Consider the following 21,792-nt stretch of genomic DNA (forward strand, 5'->3'; position numbering starts at 1 on the left):
TTCTACGTACTCGGCCCTCGCTTTTCGTCTGTTTTCGTGAAGATTGGGGTCCATGTTTTTCGGCAATGGTCTCACGTTAATGATTTTCCTAAGGTGGTCCGGTACGTCCGCGTATCTGTCTACTAGTCCGCTCGTGTCCCGACCCAACCTACTTAGGAGCGCTCGTCCCGTAGGGGTGCCTCTTAGTCTCGTGGTTTGTGTCCTCAGCAGAGCTTCGGCGAGCTCGCTGAAGGTGTTGCTGATGCCTAGCTGGAGCAACTTTTCGTTCGACGTGTTCTTGGGTAGGTGCAGAGCAGTCTTGTACGCCTTCCTGAGAATGGTGTCGGCTTGCTCTCTTTCCGCCTTGGTCGTCGCGTAGTACGGCAGGGAGTACGTGACTCGGCTGACAATTAGGCTGTTGACTAGCTTGAGACTGTCTTCTTCCTTCATTCCGTATCTCTTTTGGGAGACTCTGTTGATCATACGGCCCACCTGCTCTACCGCCTCCTTGCTCGGCAGGCTGATGGTGTGGCTGCATTTCCGGCTTCCTTGAAACCACATGCCCAGGATCCTTATCGTGTTCTTTTCCGGGATGTTCTGTCCCTCGAGAACGACCTCCAGTGTCGCTTGGGTGGGATCCTTGCCGACCCTTAGGAGTTCCGACTTCTCCGTCGAGCATCTTAGACCCCTCTCTCTGGTGTAATTTTCTACGCAAGTTGCCGCTTCCTGTAGTTTTTCTTGCTTCTCCCCGAGTGATCCTTGGGTGACCCATATCGTGACGTCGTCGGCGTACATCGCGTGTTGGATGCCCTGGATCTCCTTGAGCCGTCTTGCGAGTTCAATCATTGCCACGTTGAGGACGGGCGATATGACGGATCCTTGGGGTGTGCCTTTGCACAGCGTGGGGAAGACGTCGCTTCTCAGCTCGCCCAGCCCCACGGTCGCCGTTGTGTCGCTCAGGAAGGCTCTGACGTAATCGTGCTTTCTCCTCCCGCAGTTGGTGTTGTTGATGCCTTCCATGATGGCCGCGTGGCTTACTTTGTCGAAAGCCCCCTTTATGTCGAGGGCCACGACGACGTTTTCGCCCGCCTTCGGCATCGTCTCGAGCACTTCCTCCTTGAGTTGGAGCAGCACGTCTTGCGTAGAGAGGTTGGCTCTGAACCCGTACATGCTGTTCGGGTACCATTGTTCGTTCTCCAGGTGCGACTGGATTCTCTTCGTGATCACTTTCTCGTACAGCTTGCCCAGGCACGACGTTAGAGATATTGGCCTGAGGTTCTCGAACTGGAGCTTCTTGCCCGGCTTCGGAATCATCACGACGATGGCGTGTTTCCACTCCGCCGGCACTCATCCCTCTTGCCAGAGCTTGCTGAGGTAGGTCGTAAGCTGATCTATCGCCTCGTCACTGAGGTTCCTTATTAGCGAGTTCCGGATCTTGTCCGCCCCCGCCGCCGTGTTCTTCGTGGCCGATCTTATCGCCTTGACGACCTCCTCTCTCGTGATGGGTCGGTCCATGGCCGGGTTCTCCTCGCCACGGTATTCTTCTCGGTAGCTGTCGACCTGATCTTTGCCGTAGCACTTGATCCGGACCTCTTCGCGTAGTTGTTCGTCCGTGCCTTCGTCTTGGTGCACCAGCCTCTGTATCGACTTGCTGCCTTCGGATTTGTGTTTAGTCGGGTCCATGAGGGCCTTGAGGATCTGCCACGTTCTGGCCATGCTGAGGGTGCCGTTCAGCGAGTTGCTGAATTGCTGCCACCCGTGCCTGGCCAGCTGCGTCGCGTACTGCTCCGTTTGCTTGGTTATATCGGTAATTTTCTTCTTTAGCTTCCTGTTGAGTTTTTGTCTCTTCCACCGCTTGGTGAGCCCGCGTCTCGCCTCCCATAGCTTGAGGAGGCGCTCGTCCACCTCCGGCGTTTGTTCCGTTCTGTCTACTTCTTTCGTGTATAGGTCTTGGATTTGTCTGAGTTGTTGGCTCCACTCTTCCGCAGAACCAATGTCGCCCTCGAGCTGCTTGCAGTGCGCTCTGAAGGCGTCCCAGTCTGTTAGCCGAGCCGTGCCAATCTTCCTCCTGACGTTGTCCGCCACCGTGCAGATCCTTATTATGTGGTGGTCGCTTCCAAGGTTCTCGAGTAGGTTTTCCCACTCCGCTTGTTTGGCGCCCCTTATGAAGGTTAGGTCGGGACTCGTGTCTGGACTGACGCTGTTCCCCTGCCTAGTCGGTTGATTCTCGTCGGTTAGCAGCTCGCATCCTACTTTCTCTGCCGCCGTGCAGATGCCGCGCTCCTTTTTGTCCTCTTTGTTATAGCCCCATCTCGGACTCTTGGCGTTAAACTCGCCCGCTATGATTAAGGTGTTTTGCCCCGCCAACTTGTTCGCCTCTGCAAAGAGCCTAATAAAGTTCCCTTTTGTTTGCTTGGGTGGGCTGTATAGATTTACGATATAGGTGCTTTTGGAATTTCTTTTCTTTTTGGGAATTATCTCTGTAATTACGTGTTCGGTCTGGGTGTCCTCTATTTCTTTGTGTGCTATGGCTACTACTTGTTTGCTTATGGGGGTTGCAGTGCGGCCGCTTTCCTGACACGTGTAGCCCCTGAGTGCTGGGGTGTTGTTTGTTTCTTGTAACATAATTACATCCTTTGGGGTTCCTCTGGTGTATATGAATTGCTGCAGGAGGCCTTGCTTACGCTTGTACCCCCTGCAGTTCCATTGCCAAATTTCTAGTTGTTGGTGCCGTTCTGCCATGTTTGGTTATTGTTGTTTGTGTTGGGGGCCTCTGCGCCGAACCTGCGTTCGTTGTATAGTCTGTCTCTGCGGCGCGGGAAAAACAGCTCCCCAACCGAGCGTTCTGCCGTGGAAAAATCGGCTCGTGCGGGAAGCGGCGCGCGGAAAATGTTCTGCGTTCGTTACGCGCTTTCCCGCCAGGCTGAGCGCGCCTTGACAGCAGGGGCAGAATATAAAGGGACTCACGATGCGACTAGATTGTGCGTTGTGCTGCGTCTTGGCGCAGCCCAGGGAGCGGAGGACGGTGAAGGCAGCGGCCAGGTGCTTGAAGGCGTCCGTCTCACAGCCGCCGCCCGCCACGTCGAACAGCTGCCGCAGGAGCACCATAGACGCGTACGTCTTGCCGCTGCCGTTCTCCCCGCTGCGCAAACAAATAGGCTCACTCGGTGAACGACGGCACTGCTTGGCGCGCGTCCTTCGGTTCATATCCGTAATAATTGGGAAAACCCCGCGAGCATGGAAGATTTAAGCAAAACGCTCATTTTCTTCGGGAACGCATTCGTAACTGCGAATGTAAGGACGGCGTTCGTTCAACTGTGATCTGCATTTCCCTCTCCCCTAAAGTCCGCAACTACGCGAAAGCGGCGAAGTGGCGAAAAGATACCGCTCGATTCTCTGAATGTGCGAGTGGTGTACAACCAATCCTGTCAGTTTTCGTTTGCAACACGTATCGCAAATGACTTCGGGATTGAATTTATAGCGATATCTAAAACTGTGCGAGGTCTTTCCATAACAGCTTTAAACTTAAAGGTACACTAAAGAGAAATCTGAACTCGCCTTTTTGCCGCGGGCACTCGATGAACACGTTCCGAGCATTCTAGAAACTTCGATTTATTGTCATGTGCGGCCGATTTCCCTTATTTATCGGATTAACCGCCCGACTCCCGCCTTTCTTTTTTTGAAATCAACGCGGCAGGTAGGAGTCAACCAACACGTGTAGTGCCTTTCAGCCAGTCCCGTGGCGGCTTCTCCTTCGCTTTTACTTTTTTAGGATTCTGTGAATGACTAGGTTCAGTCGCAGACAACACAGCCGCAAATTAGGCCCACGGAAACAAAAATACGCGTGGACTCTTCATTTTACGTATCACTCCGCCGATGGCAGAGCGGCAAGCCGCCACGGGACTGGCTGAATGGCACTCAGTGCACGCTTTGGCTGACTCCTCCCACCCGGCGCGTTGAGTTCAAAAAAAAAAAAAAGACGGGAGCCGGGACGTTTAATCCGATTTAAATTAGGGAAATCGATTGCACAAGACCAAAATTCGAAGTTTCTAAGAATGGCCGGAACGTGTAGATCGACTTCCCGCGGTAAAATGAGGAGTTCGGATTCCTCTTTAGTGCACCTTTGAGGTATAAAATGACAGCACAACTGAACGTGCACAGTGCGTGTCCAGGCAATGCGCCTGAACAGAAACACCTAACAAATAGCGACTCTGGTATACCAACTCTATATATGTCCGCATTTCTTCACGATTATAAGTCAGCTAAAGCTGGATCATTCGCGTACAAATTCCTTACTGTCCTGTCATTTTTTTTCCCTGCAGCCTTCTTTTGGACGAAATCGCAGGTGCGGTGCCCTGATATCCAGCCCTCGCGCTGCGACGGCGCTCACCTGAGGATGATGGCTTGCGGGTACCCGGTCTCCGCCTGCTGCCTGGCCGCCTCGTGCACCACCTGCAGCAGCTGAGGGCAGCGCGAGGCCGCATGGGCGCTGCGCAGCGTCAGCGGGTTGCCCGTGTCCTGGTACGCGTTCACCGACACCAGGATAGGCCCCACGTTGGTCTGCGGTGCAACGGATGAGCAAGAGAATGGTTCTTGGGGTCGACCGTGCCGAAGATCGACATAGCTAGACTATGAGAGGCGCCGTGTTGGTTGCGTTCCGGATTAATTTCAACGACTCGTGGTTCTTCAACGTCAAACGAAATTCAATGCAACCGGAGGTTCCGTTGTGGAGAAGCTGCTCCGTATTTTGAGCCTTTCGTTTAACTTATTAATGATTTGTTGAATTGTATGCGATATCCTCATTGGGACGAGAAGCCTGCGATGTCACACTTGTCACCTGCCAAGGTTGGTGCACCGAACAGCAAGCTTCAACCTGCCACGGTTGGCAGGTGGCAAAGTGGAGAGAGGGAAGCCGTCCTCTCCTGTCCTGTTGGAGAGGAGAGTGAGGTCGGAAGGTGGAATGCTCGCAACGAGGTTCTTATGCTATCGCATTGCCCCCGTTAATGGTTACTATTAAAGTGCCTGCAATGTTTTTCTTTCATACCTGCCTGCTGCCTCTCTCCGTCTGTCCAAAATTGACCATGTGTTTGTGAAATGAGCGAAATTAAGAGTGGAACGCACTGTGTTATAGTGAAGAGGGGCTTGTACATGTCTCTCAATGCACTGGAACACGGGAAGTCCTAGGGAATCTCACTGTCGACCGTGACCTATCCGGGCACTCGTTAACCCTTCCGAATTTGCACACCGGGCCGGGATACTCACGAAGTACTCTCGGCTGAAGAAGCGCGCGTGCAGCGTCCTCAGCACGGCGTCCTCAGTGAGCGGACCGGGCAGGTGGATGAGGTCGCGCACCTCGGCGCAGGACTTGGCTCCCTGGTGGTGCTGCACCGGTGCTGCACCGGGTGACGCCACGGGAACGCCTGCCGGGGCCGCCTTGCACGCTGCTAGCTTGGCGGTGCTCACGTCGCCTGCGAGCCGGGATGTTGTTGTCAGCGCACGTCACGCACCGTGCACTGCTGCAGCCATGAAAACTTTGACCTTCATCGCAGAGGACAGCTGCGACAGCGCTTTTAAACTTCCTCAAGGACTCGGGACAGAGTTCAAGGTTATAAACTTTCAGTGTGTGCCCCGTGCACCCTGCTAGTAATACCCTACGGACACGTGGAAAAGTGGTCTCCCTTCCCCCTCTTCTTTTTCTATCTATCCATCCATTCCACCTCCGCAGTGAAGGGTACCATACTGGGCGTCACATAGTAAAATCCCTGCCATTCCGTTCGTCTCTCTCTTGAAATTGGATGAATGAGCACGGGACTTTTGCGAGCTGCTGTGACTTGGGCGATTGGTCGCCGAGTAAGAAAATGTAGATACAAAATAAAGTGTCGGTTCACCTTATTAAACTGAAAGCTTGTACAGTAAATGAACAGCTCATCCGTATCTTGTTTCCAGCGCCGTATGCTCACAATCGATCATAACCATTTCTGAATGCCAGACCTTTCAAAAGGTTCCAGTGAATCCAACCGTCGAACCGGGCATATCTCATGTGAGAGATGTTCTTTCTCAATATGCGAAGAATATTTCTGGCTTCTTCCTATAGCTTCGTAGTGATACGCACTTTCCTCTGCACGGACTCTGAGCGCGGAAGTGTGCGCATATAACGGCAAATTAAGCGTTCCGCACTGCTACGCTTCTTGCACACAACAGAGAGTTTTAGCACTGCCGGAAGGTAAACAGGGTAACTGCGACCGCGCGGCAAATGTAGTTAGGCAAGCGTGGCAACGGTAACGCGTTTGCCGTGCGGTCGTCCAGCTGTGCTAAAACTGTGTAAAATCTCCAGAAAAGGAGCAAGTTCGGCGCACTTGCACAACAGTGATCTCGCACGCATTTGCTGCATGCCAAACCTGTCCATATCCGGTACTTTGAAAGGCGACGTTGAGAAACTAACGACTATCTAACGGCTCCTGCTCGACTGCTCGTGTTTAATTCATCATGTGCATGACATCGTATGAACGTATGTTTTAATCACGTAGAAACAACATATACTCTCATGTGCAGCCTTTGTACAGGTTTTGTACAAGGCCTTGCTGTAGACGCCTAACCTTTGGGTGCGTGTTTTCTTGTTTGTAATGATGCGGAAGGCATTATTATACACGGATTACCACGTCGTAATCTCCTGCCACCGCTAAATAAGTTATAACCGATTTTTTTTCTCGTGCTGTTCCAGTTTCGGTTTCAACAACCGAAATGTGACTGTGACGTCAATGGTTATAAGTCACGTGAGGCAAGAAAAATTGCAATATAATCGGTGCTCCTACATTCGTTGTCATTTCAGCTGTTGAGGAAGGCTAGCTCAGCATTGCAGCGAATTAAAGCGATGAAGCAGCGATTATATCGCAGTTTTTCCATGCCTCACGTGACATATAAGCACACATTGACCTCGCCGCCATCGCTCGGCTGTTGAAACCGAAACATCATGACAGAAAAAAAAAAAAACTCGATTATAAATTATTTAGCGGTAGTAGACGAATACCAAATGGTGATTCATGCGTAGTAGTGTATACCGGATCATTGCAGAGAAGAAAACATGCCACCAAAATTAGGTGTCTACACTCCTTTTTAATGCATCGTCAGCTTTCCTAATCTCTTGATGGTTAAGCCTGTTTCACATGGAAGCGAAATCGCTAGCGAATCCTACCGCCGCGGCAGAAAAAAAAAACACTTTTGAGTTGTCGCGGCCATGAGCGGCGAGGTCCCAACAAGTTGAAAATTCTCGCTGCGACGCGCCGCTGAATGGCTCAGTCGCTCGCATGTGAACCAGCCTTTGAAGGAACTCTTGCCCTCACCGCTCCGAAGGTTAGGGCTTCCACGGATGCCAAAAAAGAAAAAAGCCCCACTTAAAGGCAAACCACTTAAAAGCAAACCACATTATACTCCTATTTCACGGGCAGTTTCAACTGGCGTTTAATTGAACAGCACTTGAGCATTTCAACTGACGTTGAACTGAATTGAACGTTTGATGGAACTCAGCTCACCCTCTGGATGACGTGATCGCGCGATGCCGCCACGTCCGATAACATTATGAATAGAAATATGAATCAAATTTGGAATTTCTAATTTTAATCATTAATTCCGCACTCTTATAATCGAATTGCAATTTACGCGCGTATTTTCTGCCTTGCTTACGGCGCAGCCGAATATCCAGTAGGGGCATGTCTGGATTAAGCGGCTAGCCGCTGTTCTCCCGATTCCGATTGGCAGCTTTGCGTGTTTACAGTCATTCGATTACTGAAGCTTCTGGATCGGTACTTACTCCAGCCCGGACAACAACCTGTCACGTGATTTGAGAACTTATGGCAGTCGGAAACGCCGCCGTCTCGGCCGATGTGACGGGTTCGTTGACCGCCATCTTATTAGTTGACCCCCCCCCCCCCCCCCCCCCCTCAGCAGAACTAAACTGCCGTTGAGATCTCAACAGCAGTTGGTGTTCCCGTTGAATACCGCTAACTGTCGTTGAGAATTCCCGCGCAAGAGTGGCATTATCACTTTTGGCAAGGGCTGCACGAAGCGCGTGGAGAAGAGTGTGCGCCTGCTGAGCTTGCACGGCGGTCTTGCTCGATTTTCAATCAGTCAGTCGATCAATCGATCACATTTTATTCCAGTATTGCGGATACTGAGGAAAACGCAGACGAAAAGCCAAACTAGGCTCGACGAGGTCTGGGCTCCCTTACAAGGCATACAGTGCAACAGGTCATCACAATTGTGGTAATGAACCGGAAAATGGGACGCTGAACTGATGTGACATCCAAATAGGATTTAGCAGTTCCGTTTCGGTAGGGAAAAAGTATCCAGATTTAATTACGTGCGAGATCGATCTCTTCTCAGTCGACCCACGCTGGTCTCGCCAAGAATAGCGCGAAGGACGGTCCTACGGCCGTCGCCGCAATAAGAGTGGCGCCAAGGGGACAAGGCGAGACCAAAGCGTGCGTGTGATCGAGTTGCATGATACGCTGGGCGTGACTACGTCGCAGAGGTCATCTGTGCAGGGTCAAGGGCCGAGACAGAGAGGGGCGAAAATACTGCAGGGGACACTAAGGTTCGCCTTAAGGGCAGAACGCGATAATGTAATGGGTTAATTCCCATATATGCAGAATTGGTCATTCTCTGCCACCGGTGGGCCTTGTGCGACCAAGGTTGCTCTTCCCGAGCGACCAATCATCAATTTAACTGCCGCCTGCCACGGTGGGCAGTTTGCTCACTATCTGGCAGGCATGACAGTAAATAAATTACTGCAATGAAATTACAGCTATAAATTACTTTTTCGGTAATTTGTAATGTAATTCGTTACTTTTCTGGACTGGTAATTTAGTTGTGCAATGAGCTACTTTGGGGCAGTAATTTCATGACAAACGTAATTAATCACCAGCGAAATTACTTTTGCTGAGTAATGAGCCCGTGCACCTTCTTGTATTTGCCATGCTTCGCGTTTGCGAGCTTGAGCGCCTAGAAAGCAAGAAAAAACGCGCGGCCAGCAACCGCCAGCACTCCAGTCTCCAGCGAAGCGGCGCACGCGGACGAGAGGTGATGTGCGCACGGGCATCAGCACCGCCTTGCTGAAGAGTCTATAGGGCTGATATATATGCATTTTCCAGCAATGCGTAAGGTCGCACGCACAGACGCGCCACGTGGCATGCTGTATGACACCTTCGCGCAGACGCACTGCGAGTGCTTGAGTAAGTATAGAAAGCTCCATAATACACTGTCACGTCGCCGCACTGACAAGAAATCTCAAATGACATCTGACAAACCTGGTAGCGAGCCTGAGGGAAAACTAGCTTCTGTGGCCGGATTTGAAGCCCTGCTTTCGACCCAAGGGTGACAGAGTCACCACGACATGCGATTTATTTCCGTCAACGTATGCCTCCAGAACGAGTCAATCGAACAGCAGCAGAATCGGCAGCTTGCTTGCGCCCGGTGCACTTCTGGGACGATGAGCGTGCGACGCACTCCCGCTGTTCACGCGTACGACAAATGCTTCGAAATCAGGGGGGGAGGAAGACCACTTTACGCATTGAACGACGAACTTCTGATTGAAGAGTGACGCGAGCATTTACACAAATCTTGTGATTACAGTTGACCTCGCCTACATTGGCAAAGCGGCTGTTCAGTGGACTAGGGCTGCCTTTCTTCAAAGAGGGGCACAATTTCCGGCAGCCGCTTTGAAGTTCACCGGTGGTGAAAACAAAGAAATCTGGAAATTTTGTAAGAACTATGACCAATGCACACAATTTTTTATGCGTCGAAACTGAAGAAAGCGGTTTCAAAGTAATTCTCATTACTTTAATTAATTTTGCGAGATTTCCATGAAGGAAAGTAATTAGTAATGTAATTTATTTACTTCCAAAAGTAATATTGCAATGTATGCTATCCGGTTGTGATGAGGCCACAAGGTCAGTTGACCTAGGCGGTCTACCTGGTTGCTTCCCTAGGCATTTTTGCGTGGATTTTTCGCTCACGGTCCAGAACGGCGGATTTTCTGCGAGACGCTGTCGCGTCAAAATAAATTCTCCATGGAAGCCACAATGGCAACAGTGGAGCTGCACAAGTTTGAATGCCTGACTTCCCATAGTGTGCGCATTTTGAATTGCCAATCGGACAACACTGCAGCACAACAGCTGGAATGCACTGCTAGCGCTGCTAATGTCATGCGATTCGGTTTAATCGATTTGCTTCAATATATAGCAGATTTAAACATTAGGACGGGTTTGGGATGTTTATAGGAAGCGACGCCTGCCTTGATGAGGGGGGGTGGACGATTTAGCGTATAAACAAAATGCGATTTAGGTGCGCTAGCACTTCGGTTTTCACTTGGGCTTCAGTTTGAGGCTCGCTGTTCAAGCTCAAGCAGGCTTCAGACAAAGATCGACGAAATTAGTGCGTGGGGCCTTAAGTGCTGACGCACTAAAACTGGAGCGGACACTTCTGCTCCGCCTTGAGGGTTAGAGACGATGTACGCGGAATTGGTCATTCGCTACTTTACATTCATAGGCCACTGGGAGCCTCCTTATGGCCTGCCCCACTTATGACACCGAGAGAAAGGCGCTCTTTGACACATAGCCCAACCTGGGTCTCCCTACCGACACAGAAACCCAAATGCTGTAGCCCCGGCAAACAGCGCCATCAGGCTCCGCAAAGCCTTGTGAATTTCCTTCACATCACGGGCCTGTCCACGGTGCTTTAGGCTATACCCGGCCTTCACTCTTGCCCCGAGTGCTTCTCCCCCCCCCCCCTTATTCCAAATCCCTCCTCCCGGGTGCTGTGCAGTGTTCCCCTAGAAGGAAGCCAAATACCGCACCCGTAACCCCAATCACCCAACCAACCAAGCCACCAAGCATACCACTCCTGGAGCAGTGGCCACTGCCATGCGATGGCAGGTGCTGCCGCCGGTGTGGCTCGTGAGACCTAGGTTGTTCTTTCGGAGCAACCTCAACAGAGGCTTTGGACAGACAGACAGACATCGGCGAAATCTGAGATTGGAAAACTTAGCCCTAGCGCACTTAAAGTGCAGGTGTACACGCAAATGCTGCATAAACGCGTCCCCATCGATCGCCCGTAGAAACAGCTGTATTCCACTGAGGCCGTCTTGTTCAGCTTCCTCTCCTTATTATTCTACAACCTTTGTCCGTAAAACTTCGAGACTGATTTATTTTCTTCTCTAGAAATGATTCCCCAAAACAAATGTTGGTGCGCATGTGTAGGGCCATCTTTTCGGCCTAACCTGAGCTATTTATGTTAATTTCTGTGGCAGCCGCTAGATGGCACTACATGTAGAAAAATACGTTGTCACTAGTTGTCTGCGCATTCTACTGTGAGTGAATGTGGAGAAATGGACGTCCACCTCGAACAGCGTGTAAACATAAAATTCTGTGTGAAGCTTGGCAAGACAGCCACACAGACGTATGAGCTCCTTCGTGACGCTTACGGCAACGAGACATTATCGCGGGCGCGAGTTTTCGAGTTGCACAAGAAGTTCGTTTCGGGGAGAACGTCGGTGGACGACGACACAAGGGAGGGCGCCCTTAAACCTCACGGAATGAAAACAACGTGGCTCGGATCAGGAAAATGGTACAGCAAGACCGCACCATTACAGTCCGCATGCTATCATATTCTCTCGACATCAGCAAGCGAAACATGCCACCAATTTTTGCGTGAGAACTTGGGGAAACGAAAGCTGAATGCCAGACTTGTGCGGCACTCCCTCACACAGGACCAGAAGGACACGCGGGCATCAGTGAGCGCTGATTTGCTCCCCGAGGCAGAGAAGGATGCTGCATTCGTCGACAGCATCATAGCTGAAGACGAAACATGGCGTTTTCAATACGATCCTCCAACAAAGAAGCAGAGCACCGAATGGCGGTCCACAAGCTCTCAGGCGTCGAGAAAAGTGCGGCGACAGAAGACCAAAACAGAGACGATGCTGATAGTTTTTTTCGATGCCAGAGGTGTCATACACCACGAGTTCGTCCCACAAGGGCAGACGGTGAATCAGGAGTTCTATATCCGCGTGCTCCAACACATGCGTGATGCACTGCGAAGCCGTCACCCTGACTTATGGGCATCTGCACATCGCAGCCTTCTCTAGGATAACGAAAGGCCGCACACTGCTTTCATCGTGACAAAACTTCTCGCCAAGCACAACATTACTGTACTTCACCATCCGCCATACTCGCTTGACCTCTCCCATACGATTTTTTCCCGTTTCCTCGTCTGAAGAGAGCCCTAAAAGGTCGCTGGATGGGGAGCGTGGAGGCCATTCAAGGCGCTACGACAAAGGAGCTGACAGCCATGCCAAAAGAAGCGTTTTACAACTGCTTCCAAGACCTCAAGAAGCGTTGGGAGCTGTGTATAGACTGCAAGGGAGACTATTTCGAAGGGGTGCTGCACAAACGATTTCAATGTTAAGCGCATCTTTTTAAATGGACTCAGTCTCGGAACTGTATGGACAAAGGTTGTACATTCTTCGACGCCTACCTGGACAAAGTGGATTCAGCGTAAAAAGCGAAGTTTTCAGTAGACATGGGGCAACATATGTGCCTGGTCAATTGTCGTTACGCAGCCGTCACCACCGTCCGCATATCGGGCGCCAATTGACCAACCGACGCGGACCGAAGGGGACAATTCCAGAATGCGTGCCGTGTTGTTCTCTGTGGGCTATTTTTAAAACTTTCGAAAGCGCTGCTATGGGGGACGCCAAGAGAAAGAAAACGAAGGACAAGCGCTACTATCAACTGAAGTTCATTGCAAAAAAACACACAAGGTTAAATAGCTCACACAAGACAGCCAGCAGCGCATGCGCCTACCCCCAGAATGACAAAATGAATCACTGTGTTGAATTAAGATACGAATTTGACAATCATGGATGACAACAGATGGTGTGCTGACGCACATGTCGGAGTTTTTGTGAATATAAAATGTCTCAAATAATTCCCTTGTTAGCTGATTGGAATGCCTATACAGAATTTTTGTACTATTGAACAGAGGTACACATGCATTTTTTTCCAACGGGTTAGAATGGTTAAGTTCGCAGTCTCTGTAATGCAGGGCCAAATTAGACGAAGGAGCCACCTTTAAACACGAATTATGTTGGCTGTTGCAAATGGGTCGCAAGCCGCAAGGGTAGCGTTGGCCTGGCGGCCTGGGGCACAGCTGGAAACATCCGAAGGTCCTGGCAAAGGATGAGTCGACTGCCAAAAGAACAACTTGTTTATTCTAGCATCGCAAAAGAGCAGCCGGTCAGGGCGACCACGTTACTCGACGGAAGAAATCGAAGCCTCTTCTTGGCGTCCGGGGCAGCTGCCTTTATACCCTCGGAGTCGAGGGCAAGAAGGAACGGCTAGGGATGAGGCGCACGAGACGGCGACGCACGGACATGTTGAGACGTGACGTGAAGCGTCCGCCGGGCCGGCGCCGGTCAGACCTCCTCGCCTCCCAGTTGGGGAGATCCTCTCCCCGGCTGCCGCGCTTTGACAAGCGTGGGCACCAACATGCACACACACACACACGCAGACACGTGGCATTGAAACCTGCCTGGACGCGCTTGGCGGGAGGCGTTGCGGCAGCACTGAACGGGCCCAAAATGACCGCCACTTTGAACGAAGCCCCGGCGTCCGTTGCATCCGCGCCGGCTAATACCGCGCGTCGTAGGCGAAACGTAACATGGCGTAGCCGTGTGTTTATACATTTACCAGTTTGGCCTATATAAATAACTCTTTCCGCATGTGAAGGGTACTTCATATACCACTCCCTCGGCACAAGGTGCAAACAGCAACTCATGTTTCATATTGCACTGTTCTTTACTTTCTTTTGACTTTTGTTTCTCTTCGGTATCTTAATTCAACACAGTGGATTCGTTTTGTCACTCTGGGGGTAGGCGCATGCGCTGCTGGCTGCCTTGTGTGAGCTATTTAACCTTGTGTGTTTTTTTGCAATGAACTTCAGTTGATAGTAGCGCTTGTCCTTCGTTTTCTTTCTCTTGGTGTTGCCCGTGGCATCGCTTTCGAAAGTTTTAAAAATGATGTACCGACTCGCTCAATTGTCCGTGTTACTGTGGGCTCTTCTAACATTGCACAGGGGAGGACTGGTATGCAGGTTTAGTGATTAGTACCCAAATAAAATGAGCGTTAAAATCAAAAAGTAGAGGGGGCCTGTAAGCATATCTGAACAAAATTAAACCCGCCGCGGTGGCTCAGTGGTTATGGTGATCGGCTGCTGACCCGAAAGACGCGGTTTCGATCCCGGCCGCGGCGGTCGTGCTTCGATGGAGGCGAAATGCTAGAGGCACGTGTACCGCGCGATGTCAGTGAAAGTTGAAGATCCCCAGTTGGTCGAAATACACCCGCAACCCTCCACTACGGCGTCCTTTAGCCGAAGTCGCTTTGGGATGTTAAACCACCCATAAAACCAAAACCTGACCACAACAAAATTAAAATCGAAAATGAATTGAAGACCGCGGCGTATACTGCCTCCTCTTGTGCAGCCATGCGCGCAGAAATGGCGGGGCGATGCGCAGCGGTGTACACTTTCTCACTTTCGGCGCGAAAGGGGGAAGGGGGGGGGGGCGAGGTGGAAGCGAAGGCGCGAATTGCACATAATAACGGCGGCGGCGTCGGCCGCCACCTTCAAGCTCGCTCTTCAACAACTTCTTTTTTTTTTCCTAATTGCTGCGCGCGGCACGCAGACTCGGGACCCGGCGTGCTCCGGCGGTCTTGAAACGAGAACTGTGCGTGAAGCGAGTACGGCGCCCCGACCGACGTGCACGACTCGCGAGGCGTGATGCGCGCGCACAATACGGCACGACCTCTGCGCGCACTGTCAGCCAGGCCTCTCTCGGCGTCTTCCTCCTTCTTCTTTCTTCCTTCCGCTTTGAATCTCTCTCTCTCCGTGATTATGGGCGCGCATAGCGTCTCGCACCGGAAAAGAGCGTTCTCCCATCCTGTCCGGCATATTCTTTCGCGATTGACGGGGGTTTCGCCGCGAAAATTGCCCGATGTCACGACCGGCGAGGGGCTAGCAAGAAAGGGTCGGACGCGCTGGGGGTCGTATACGGGCACAGAGGGGGAAAAGACGCGCAAAAAGTAAAAGCTGCTTTTTTTCCTGTAGCCTTTTGGCATTTGGTCTGCGCTGAGGAAAGGCGCGCCCTTGAATGTGAGCGAGCTGGGAAGCTCGAGTGTCAGTGGGCAAGTCCCCACGTGACAGAGCAGCCGCGGACCCGCACGTCGACTGTAACAGCGACGATGCTGAGTTGGAGTGTAGACCGACGAGCGAGTTCAAGCAGGAATGCAATGAATTGGTGAGGATATACAAGAACCCATGACGTGTGGCCTGTTGTGAACACGAAATGGACGTCAAGCAAAGGGAAAAGTACTTATGATTTGTGGGTGTTTAATGTCCCAAACCGACTCAGGCTATGAGCGACGCCGTAGTGAAGGACTCCGGAAATATCGACCACCTGGGTTTCTTTCCCGGGTTCGAACCCGACCGCGGCGGCTGCGTTTTTATGGAGGAAAAACGCTAAGGCGCCCGTGTGCTGTGCGATGTCAGCGCACGTTAAAGATCTCTAGGTGGTCGAAGTTATTCCGGAGCCCTCCACTACGGCACCTATTTCTTCCTTTCTTCTTTCACTCCCTCCTTTATCCCTTCCCTTACGGCGCGGTTCAGGTGTCCAACGATATATGAGACAGATACTGCGTCATTTCCTTTCCCAAAAACGAATAAAATAAGGGTTTCTTTAGCGTGCGCCGACATCGCACAGTACACGGGCCTCTGTGTCACGCATTAGCAGGCAGGGATTTTTCGCGCGAAACGAGGGCTGATTTTATATTACTCAGGAGGCCTTTGTACGCCGCTCGGCAAAAGTTTATGGATGGGCGACTCCATCGAAAGAATTTCGATTTCTTAGCATCCGACGCGTATTTCCCGAGATTTAATGGTGCGCTGCGTGAATCGCACAATCACAACTACACGTGATGTATCTGTTCGAGGATGCATGGGAAGACTGCGATTACATTAATTTTTCCCCTAATATTCCCTTGCACAGGTTCCATAAGTATTCCACGCATTCAGGGAAGTGAGAACATGAAACAGTGGATCAGAAAGGAGAGCCAGAATCGGCGCTCCAATTACAGCTTCAGGCCTCATCCAGGAAAGGCAACGAAGGTGTATATATGTTGGCCCGGTACTCTTCTTGTCTGTTCTGCATTCAATGAGCCTTGCGTTGTAAGTGCAGCCGCTGTACTAGCATAGAACTCAACACGCCGGCGTTCGTTATCGGACAATCGCGTGAAATCATTCAGGACGAGATCTCGGTGACTATCCATGGCAACTTTCAAAGACTTGCGTAGCGGACAAAGTTAGCGGCGCAAATCAAAAGTATACTTTTCAGCCCAAGTCACCAGAGGCTTCAGCACTCGAGGTCTGTTGGACGCCAGTGCGCAAAGGTGTTGCGGTCGTTGACACACACAAAAAAAAAGCCACAGGACGGTTGCGGGTGTGCAGCGCGAATGGTTGAACGTTAGCTGTGGTGTGATAGCAAAGAAGCCGGGCGCCGGGACAGAGGACGCTTGTATCCATACTTGTACGGCGACGGGATTCGAACCAACTACCTCCTGGAGCCGAGGCGGACGCCCAAGCCACTGGGCCATCCGTCGCCTTCTGGAAGCCTCTCTCCGTCTCCCTCCTCTCCCAAAAAAGTGGAGTGCGGCTTTTCCCTCTCTCCACTTTTCCACCCGAGGAAGGTAGCGCTGAGGACGATGGCGACGGCGCGAAATTGAAGAATGTGCAGATAAGAGAAGAGCGAACACGGCAATGACTTCTCCATTCAGGGACCATTCTACACCGAGTGACTATCTGTCCCAGTACACATCTGCTGAAGATACACTTCCCGGGCGGTCAGGCTAATGACCACTGCTGATCAGGTCACTGGCGTGGACCAAAAAGCTCATGCCGGGCTGCTCCTGAGTCGTTTAAATTTCACTAAGTGCTGCCGCTGTGCATGGAGAAGCAGGCAGGAGGCGGTGCTGCTGGCTGCGAGACTGCGGCAGTCCAGCAGCGACGGAGCACCGGAACAGCCACGCACCTCGACTCGGCTAAAGAGAAACATTTCCGAGGAAGGGGCGTACACGAGGAGAGCCCTGCAACGTCGGCCGACTCGCAGCGGCGCACGACAAAGCGTTTAGCGGATAAAAGGGCCGCAAGGGCTGCGCTCCGCCCTGGCATTAACGCCCGGTCGCCGACGAGTCCGCGAGGAGGTTTCGACTTGGCCTCCGTCGGCTGGGAGTAGAACGCCCGGGCCAGACGCTTCTCCTGCCCGTGCACCGACGGGGCGATATGCCTGCTCGCCCACGATCTCTGCCGCATACCCCTAGTGGCCGGCGCACCGGATGGGGCCCTTCCGGAGTCTAATTCGCTGTAATGGATAGCGGTGCATCGGAGCGCAGGGAGAATTATCCGGTGAGACGCGTTCGTCAAACGCCGCAAAAGGGAGGGCATTTGGCTTCACCCGAAGAAGCTGCTTCCGGGCAACTCGTCGAACCGCGCTGGGATTCAATCGTTTCCCTCGATGCGGAAGCGAATTTGAGCATGCCGATCGAGAAACGCCTTTTCACTGCGCACGGCTGGTGTCATGACTGTGGGCAGGAAGTGTGGGCTTTAGAGCAGCCACTCTCCTTACTTTTCAGGCAGTACTGGAAACCGTCTCCCCTTACCATTGAGGGCGCCCACTGAAAGCAGCAGGGGTGACTTCAAAGGCGCTATGGCATGCTCGAGAACATCGGGGTGGCGCGACACGCTGCCATTGTCGTTGAATGAGCGCTTTGTCGAGTTGAAATCGCGCTACCCTATCTTCCTGGCACAGCTGGGGAGACAACCAGAAACAGAAGTGCCCGGTAGATTCTCTCTTTCCTAATTTTCATGATCGCTCTATCGATCGTAAAGTGGCGCGGTGGGCTTGAGTATCTCCTCAATTGAGGCAAGGTGCGCACAACAGGCGATAGCGCAAAGTGTGATGGAGTGACGGCTTCGGGAAATCCGCTCATGTTACGTGGCCGCGGATGACGCAAGACGCCGGCAATTGCAAGTCATTGGGGTGACCGTTGTGCTTCAGTGGACTAAGCACGGCTGATTATCACGATGAAGATTCGTCATCATAATCATCAGCCTGGCTACGCCCACTGAAGCACGAACGCCTATTCCACTCCCCACCAATTAACCCTGGCCCGTGCTGCAGCTACCGGCAGCATATCCTCACCAACTTGGAATGCAGCCGCGAAGGTCCCTCGAAGGATGCCTTCCAAACAGTGGCGTCGACCGATTCTCTTGACGCCGCGCTTAATTTCCTAGAGTGAAATCGTAGGTGACTGCCCAGTGCTTTCCTGAGACGGGATTAGCCACGACGTCGCGACAATCGGTCGACGTCATCCGCTGGAGGGCCTCCTCTGCCGCTGCGTTCGTGGCATGTATCCTACTGTAACCTCATCCGTACATCTAGGTCCCCCCACTACGCTTGCCTTCTCTTGGAAGATGCGCAGTCAATGAAGAATTACCTGTGATCGCGGAGTCTCACGCCACTCACCCTGGACGTAGGCGTGCGCTGCTGCCACGGGTCCCGGAGGCAGCGCGTGCTTGCCATCCTTCAGGGAGGGGTGCGGTACGGGAGGGGCGCCCTGCTGGTGCGGGAGACCACTGCCGGCCACGTCTACCACAGGCACGAGGCCGGCGTCCTGCACCGGAAGAACGACACTCGAATTAGGCGACATTGCGCGGTGCTGACAGTGCACACTTGGGAGCTCGCACAATTTACGGGAAACAGGGAGTCAAAAAAAAAAACAGCTTCCTACCGGCACAGGCATGCAGAGAACTCAGCAGCGCACCCTCTACTTACAAACAAAATTGAGGTGCACTTTCTGATTTTCAGCCTGCGCTGGCAGGCAGCAAATAAAATCAGCTTTTTAACACGCTACCATTACACTTCACAGCACGCGATTTCGCGTCTGTCGCCAAAGTGGCTGATTGGTCGAAAGAAGTCACATGGACTTGTGACGTCATCACAACTTTCCCACCTTACTGTGAACAACCGGCCACCGTCGCGGGTGGCAATTGAGTCAATTCAATTAAACTCAGTTACGACCACCGTGGCAGTTCACATCATGCGATTCTGCGTCCTGCGTTAATCGCAAAGATCGGTCGAGAGGGGGGTGACGCCACAAGGTCGCGTGACCCGCAACCGCAAATGGGCAAGACACGCAGGTTTCACCAAGTTTTTGGCGCACTCTGGGCATGATTGTTAGCGTCAAGAATAATATGGTGGCAATGATAACATTATGTATCTGGTGATAGAACTGACACAGACATTTAAACATGCACCAGCGACGTTGCTTCCAGTGCTGTCGCATTCAGCTGTTAAGGTGACTTAAGCGTCCCCATATATATATATATATATATATATATATATATATATATATATATATATATATATATATATATATATATATATATATATGTTTCTTTCCCGGGGGGGGGGGGGGGATTCTGCGTTACAAAAGCTAGTGATGTGAGCATGCTTGGAAGAATGATCTCCAGAACCAAACGGTCGCACACATTGCGATTTGCAAAACAGCAAGAAAAACTAAACCACGTACGGCAAGAAAAGCAGACGGGGCTTCTGAAGTCACAGTCGGACTCAGCCCCCGTTCCATTTCTCTTCCATTCATGGTTTGTCTTCCTGGCTGTTTTATTCGCTTACACGCTTTACAAAGTACTTTCAGTACTCTCACCGAGTGGCCGCAACTAACAAGCAAAGGAAAGGCGAGAATTATGCGAAGGAGTCACCGAGGACACTGACCGCGATGGCGGCTGCCGGCGAGACGGGCACCACGGGCACGGCAGCGGGCGGCGCTCCGACGGCGGGGCCCACCCCCGCTGGCGGCTGGACGGGGGCCCGCACGGCCTGTGGGGAGGCATCCTGCAGGATGGGCCCCGTGCTGCCAGCGGCCGGAGGTGCCGAGGAGCCGGCCACGGGTGCCGCCTGCTGCTGCTGCTGTCCGGCCTCGGTGACGTGGAGGCGGTTGCGCAGGGTCACGAGCTCGCAGCTGAGGCTCTTGAGCCTCTGCTGCAGGTGCACCGCCTCGTTGGACGAGGACGCATCTGCGCAAGGGGAGCCGACGCTGAATGACTGATTGACTGACTGATTGATAGGTGGTCGAAATTATTCCGGAGCCCTCCACTACGGCACCTGTCTTCTTTCACTGCCTTCTTTATCCCTTCCCTTACGGTGCGGTTCGGGTGTCACCGATATGTGAGACAGATACTGCGACATTTCATTTCCCCAAAAACCAATTTTCGACCCGCCGCGGTGGCTCAGTGGTTAGGGCGCTCGACTACTGATCCGGAGTTCCTGGGTTCGAACCCGACCGCGGCGGCTGCGTTTTTATGGAGGCAAAACGCTAAGGCGCCCGTGTGCTGTGCGTTGTCAGTGCACGTTAAAGGTCCCCAGGTGGTCGAAATTATTCCGGAGCCCTCCACTACGGCACCTCTTTCTTCCTTTCTTCTTTCACTCCCTCCTTCATCCCTTCCCTTACAGCACCCTTCAGGTGTCCGCCGATATGTGAGACAGATACTAGGCCATTTCATTTCCCCAAAAACCAATTATTATTATTATTATTGCGCTGCAAAAAGAACTCGAGAAACTTTGGATCTGCTATGGCTGGGCGTGCTCAACATGTAGTGCATGTCAGGTATAGCACTGGACATTTTTATCCTCCGGATTTTATGCGCTGCTATTTGTGAAAAACCGTGTTCGTTTTGTGAATGGTCTTTGGTTACACTGTGAGATGTCTTTTGTTCTTATTTGACAGCTGTCAGACATTTTGTATGCGGAAGTACGCTACACGTTGCGTGTGTTAAAACGCTGCGAGACCATGCATATATACTTAAACTTAGACGACGAGGTAATCTCACGTTTTTCTGTAGGCTTACTTTAACCTTTGTGGTGTAAAATAAAAGCGTTGTTGAGGCTGTTAATTTCGTCTAAGCCCGCCCGGAACACAGATGTGTAGAGCGTGTCACTGGGCGACACTGTGTCTACTATATGCTTCCGAAAAGCACTGGTGACACGGCAGAGGGCGCATGTACGCAGAGGACTTGCACTAACCTCCACATGATTTTAGCCATTCTAGGAAGGCAACCACGAGAACAAGAGCACGCGTACTTGACGACACAGCGCTGTGCGGTTATAACACCTTTCTCCGAACGTTGACGAATTTATTTCGGTCCTTCGCCATTATTTGTGGCTGATGCGACATCAGGGGCCGTATTCTATAAGCTGTCAATTTCCCGTTGTCCATTTCGCGTCCATTCGGTCGTCTGCCAGTGGTCGTTTAGATAGCCGCGGCTGTAAAGTGTCTGTCGCAAGAGACCGGGCCACTGGGTGGTTGGCGACCGGACCTTGCCGTTGTCTGAAATTGGATGCAGTAGGCAGCCAATAGTGAGGGGCATCGCAGCGTTCTGTCAACAGCAGCCGACCGGACCAGACCACTGACTGCCACTGGCTGCGATATGCAGCCAATGGTGAAGTCCGGTCGCCAACCACCCAATGGCTGGGTCGCTTGCCACAGACGCTTAAAAGCCGCGGGCATATCTGAGTGATCGCTGACAGACGACTGAATGGACGCGAAATGGACAACGGACAGCTTATAGGATACGGTCCCAGGATACCTCATGTTGCGTCGCTGAACGACCGAGTGCTACCAACGTCACGCTTTCTTC

At 52.0% G+C, this 21,792-nt stretch overlaps 1 protein-coding gene across 5 annotated transcripts in view; it reads right to left on the bottom strand.

The window, feature by feature from the left end:
- Nucleotides 1-21,792, bottom strand: part of dachs (unconventional myosin-IXb-like dachs) — a 487,807-nt gene that overhangs the window by 64,781 nt on the left and 401,234 nt on the right. For all 5 annotated transcript variants that reach the window (XM_077635211.1, XM_077635214.1, XM_077635212.1 and 2 more), the window contains 5 exons: nt 19,871-20,172; nt 18,602-18,749; nt 5,242-5,447; nt 4,370-4,539; nt 2,947-3,121 (listed from right to left, as the gene is read on the bottom strand). In XM_077635211.1, the coding sequence (XP_077491337.1) occupies nt 2,947-3,121; nt 4,370-4,539; nt 5,242-5,447; nt 18,602-18,749; nt 19,871-20,172 (1,001 nt within the window). The remainder of the gene's footprint in view (nt 1-2,946; nt 3,122-4,369; nt 4,540-5,241; nt 5,448-18,601; nt 18,750-19,870; nt 20,173-21,792) is intronic.

Source organism: Amblyomma americanum, chromosome 8, assembly GCF_052857255.1.
Source record: "Amblyomma americanum isolate KBUSLIRL-KWMA chromosome 8, ASM5285725v1, whole genome shotgun sequence".
In the NCBI taxonomy this organism is placed as follows: Eukaryota; Metazoa; Arthropoda; class Arachnida; order Ixodida; family Ixodidae; genus Amblyomma; species Amblyomma americanum.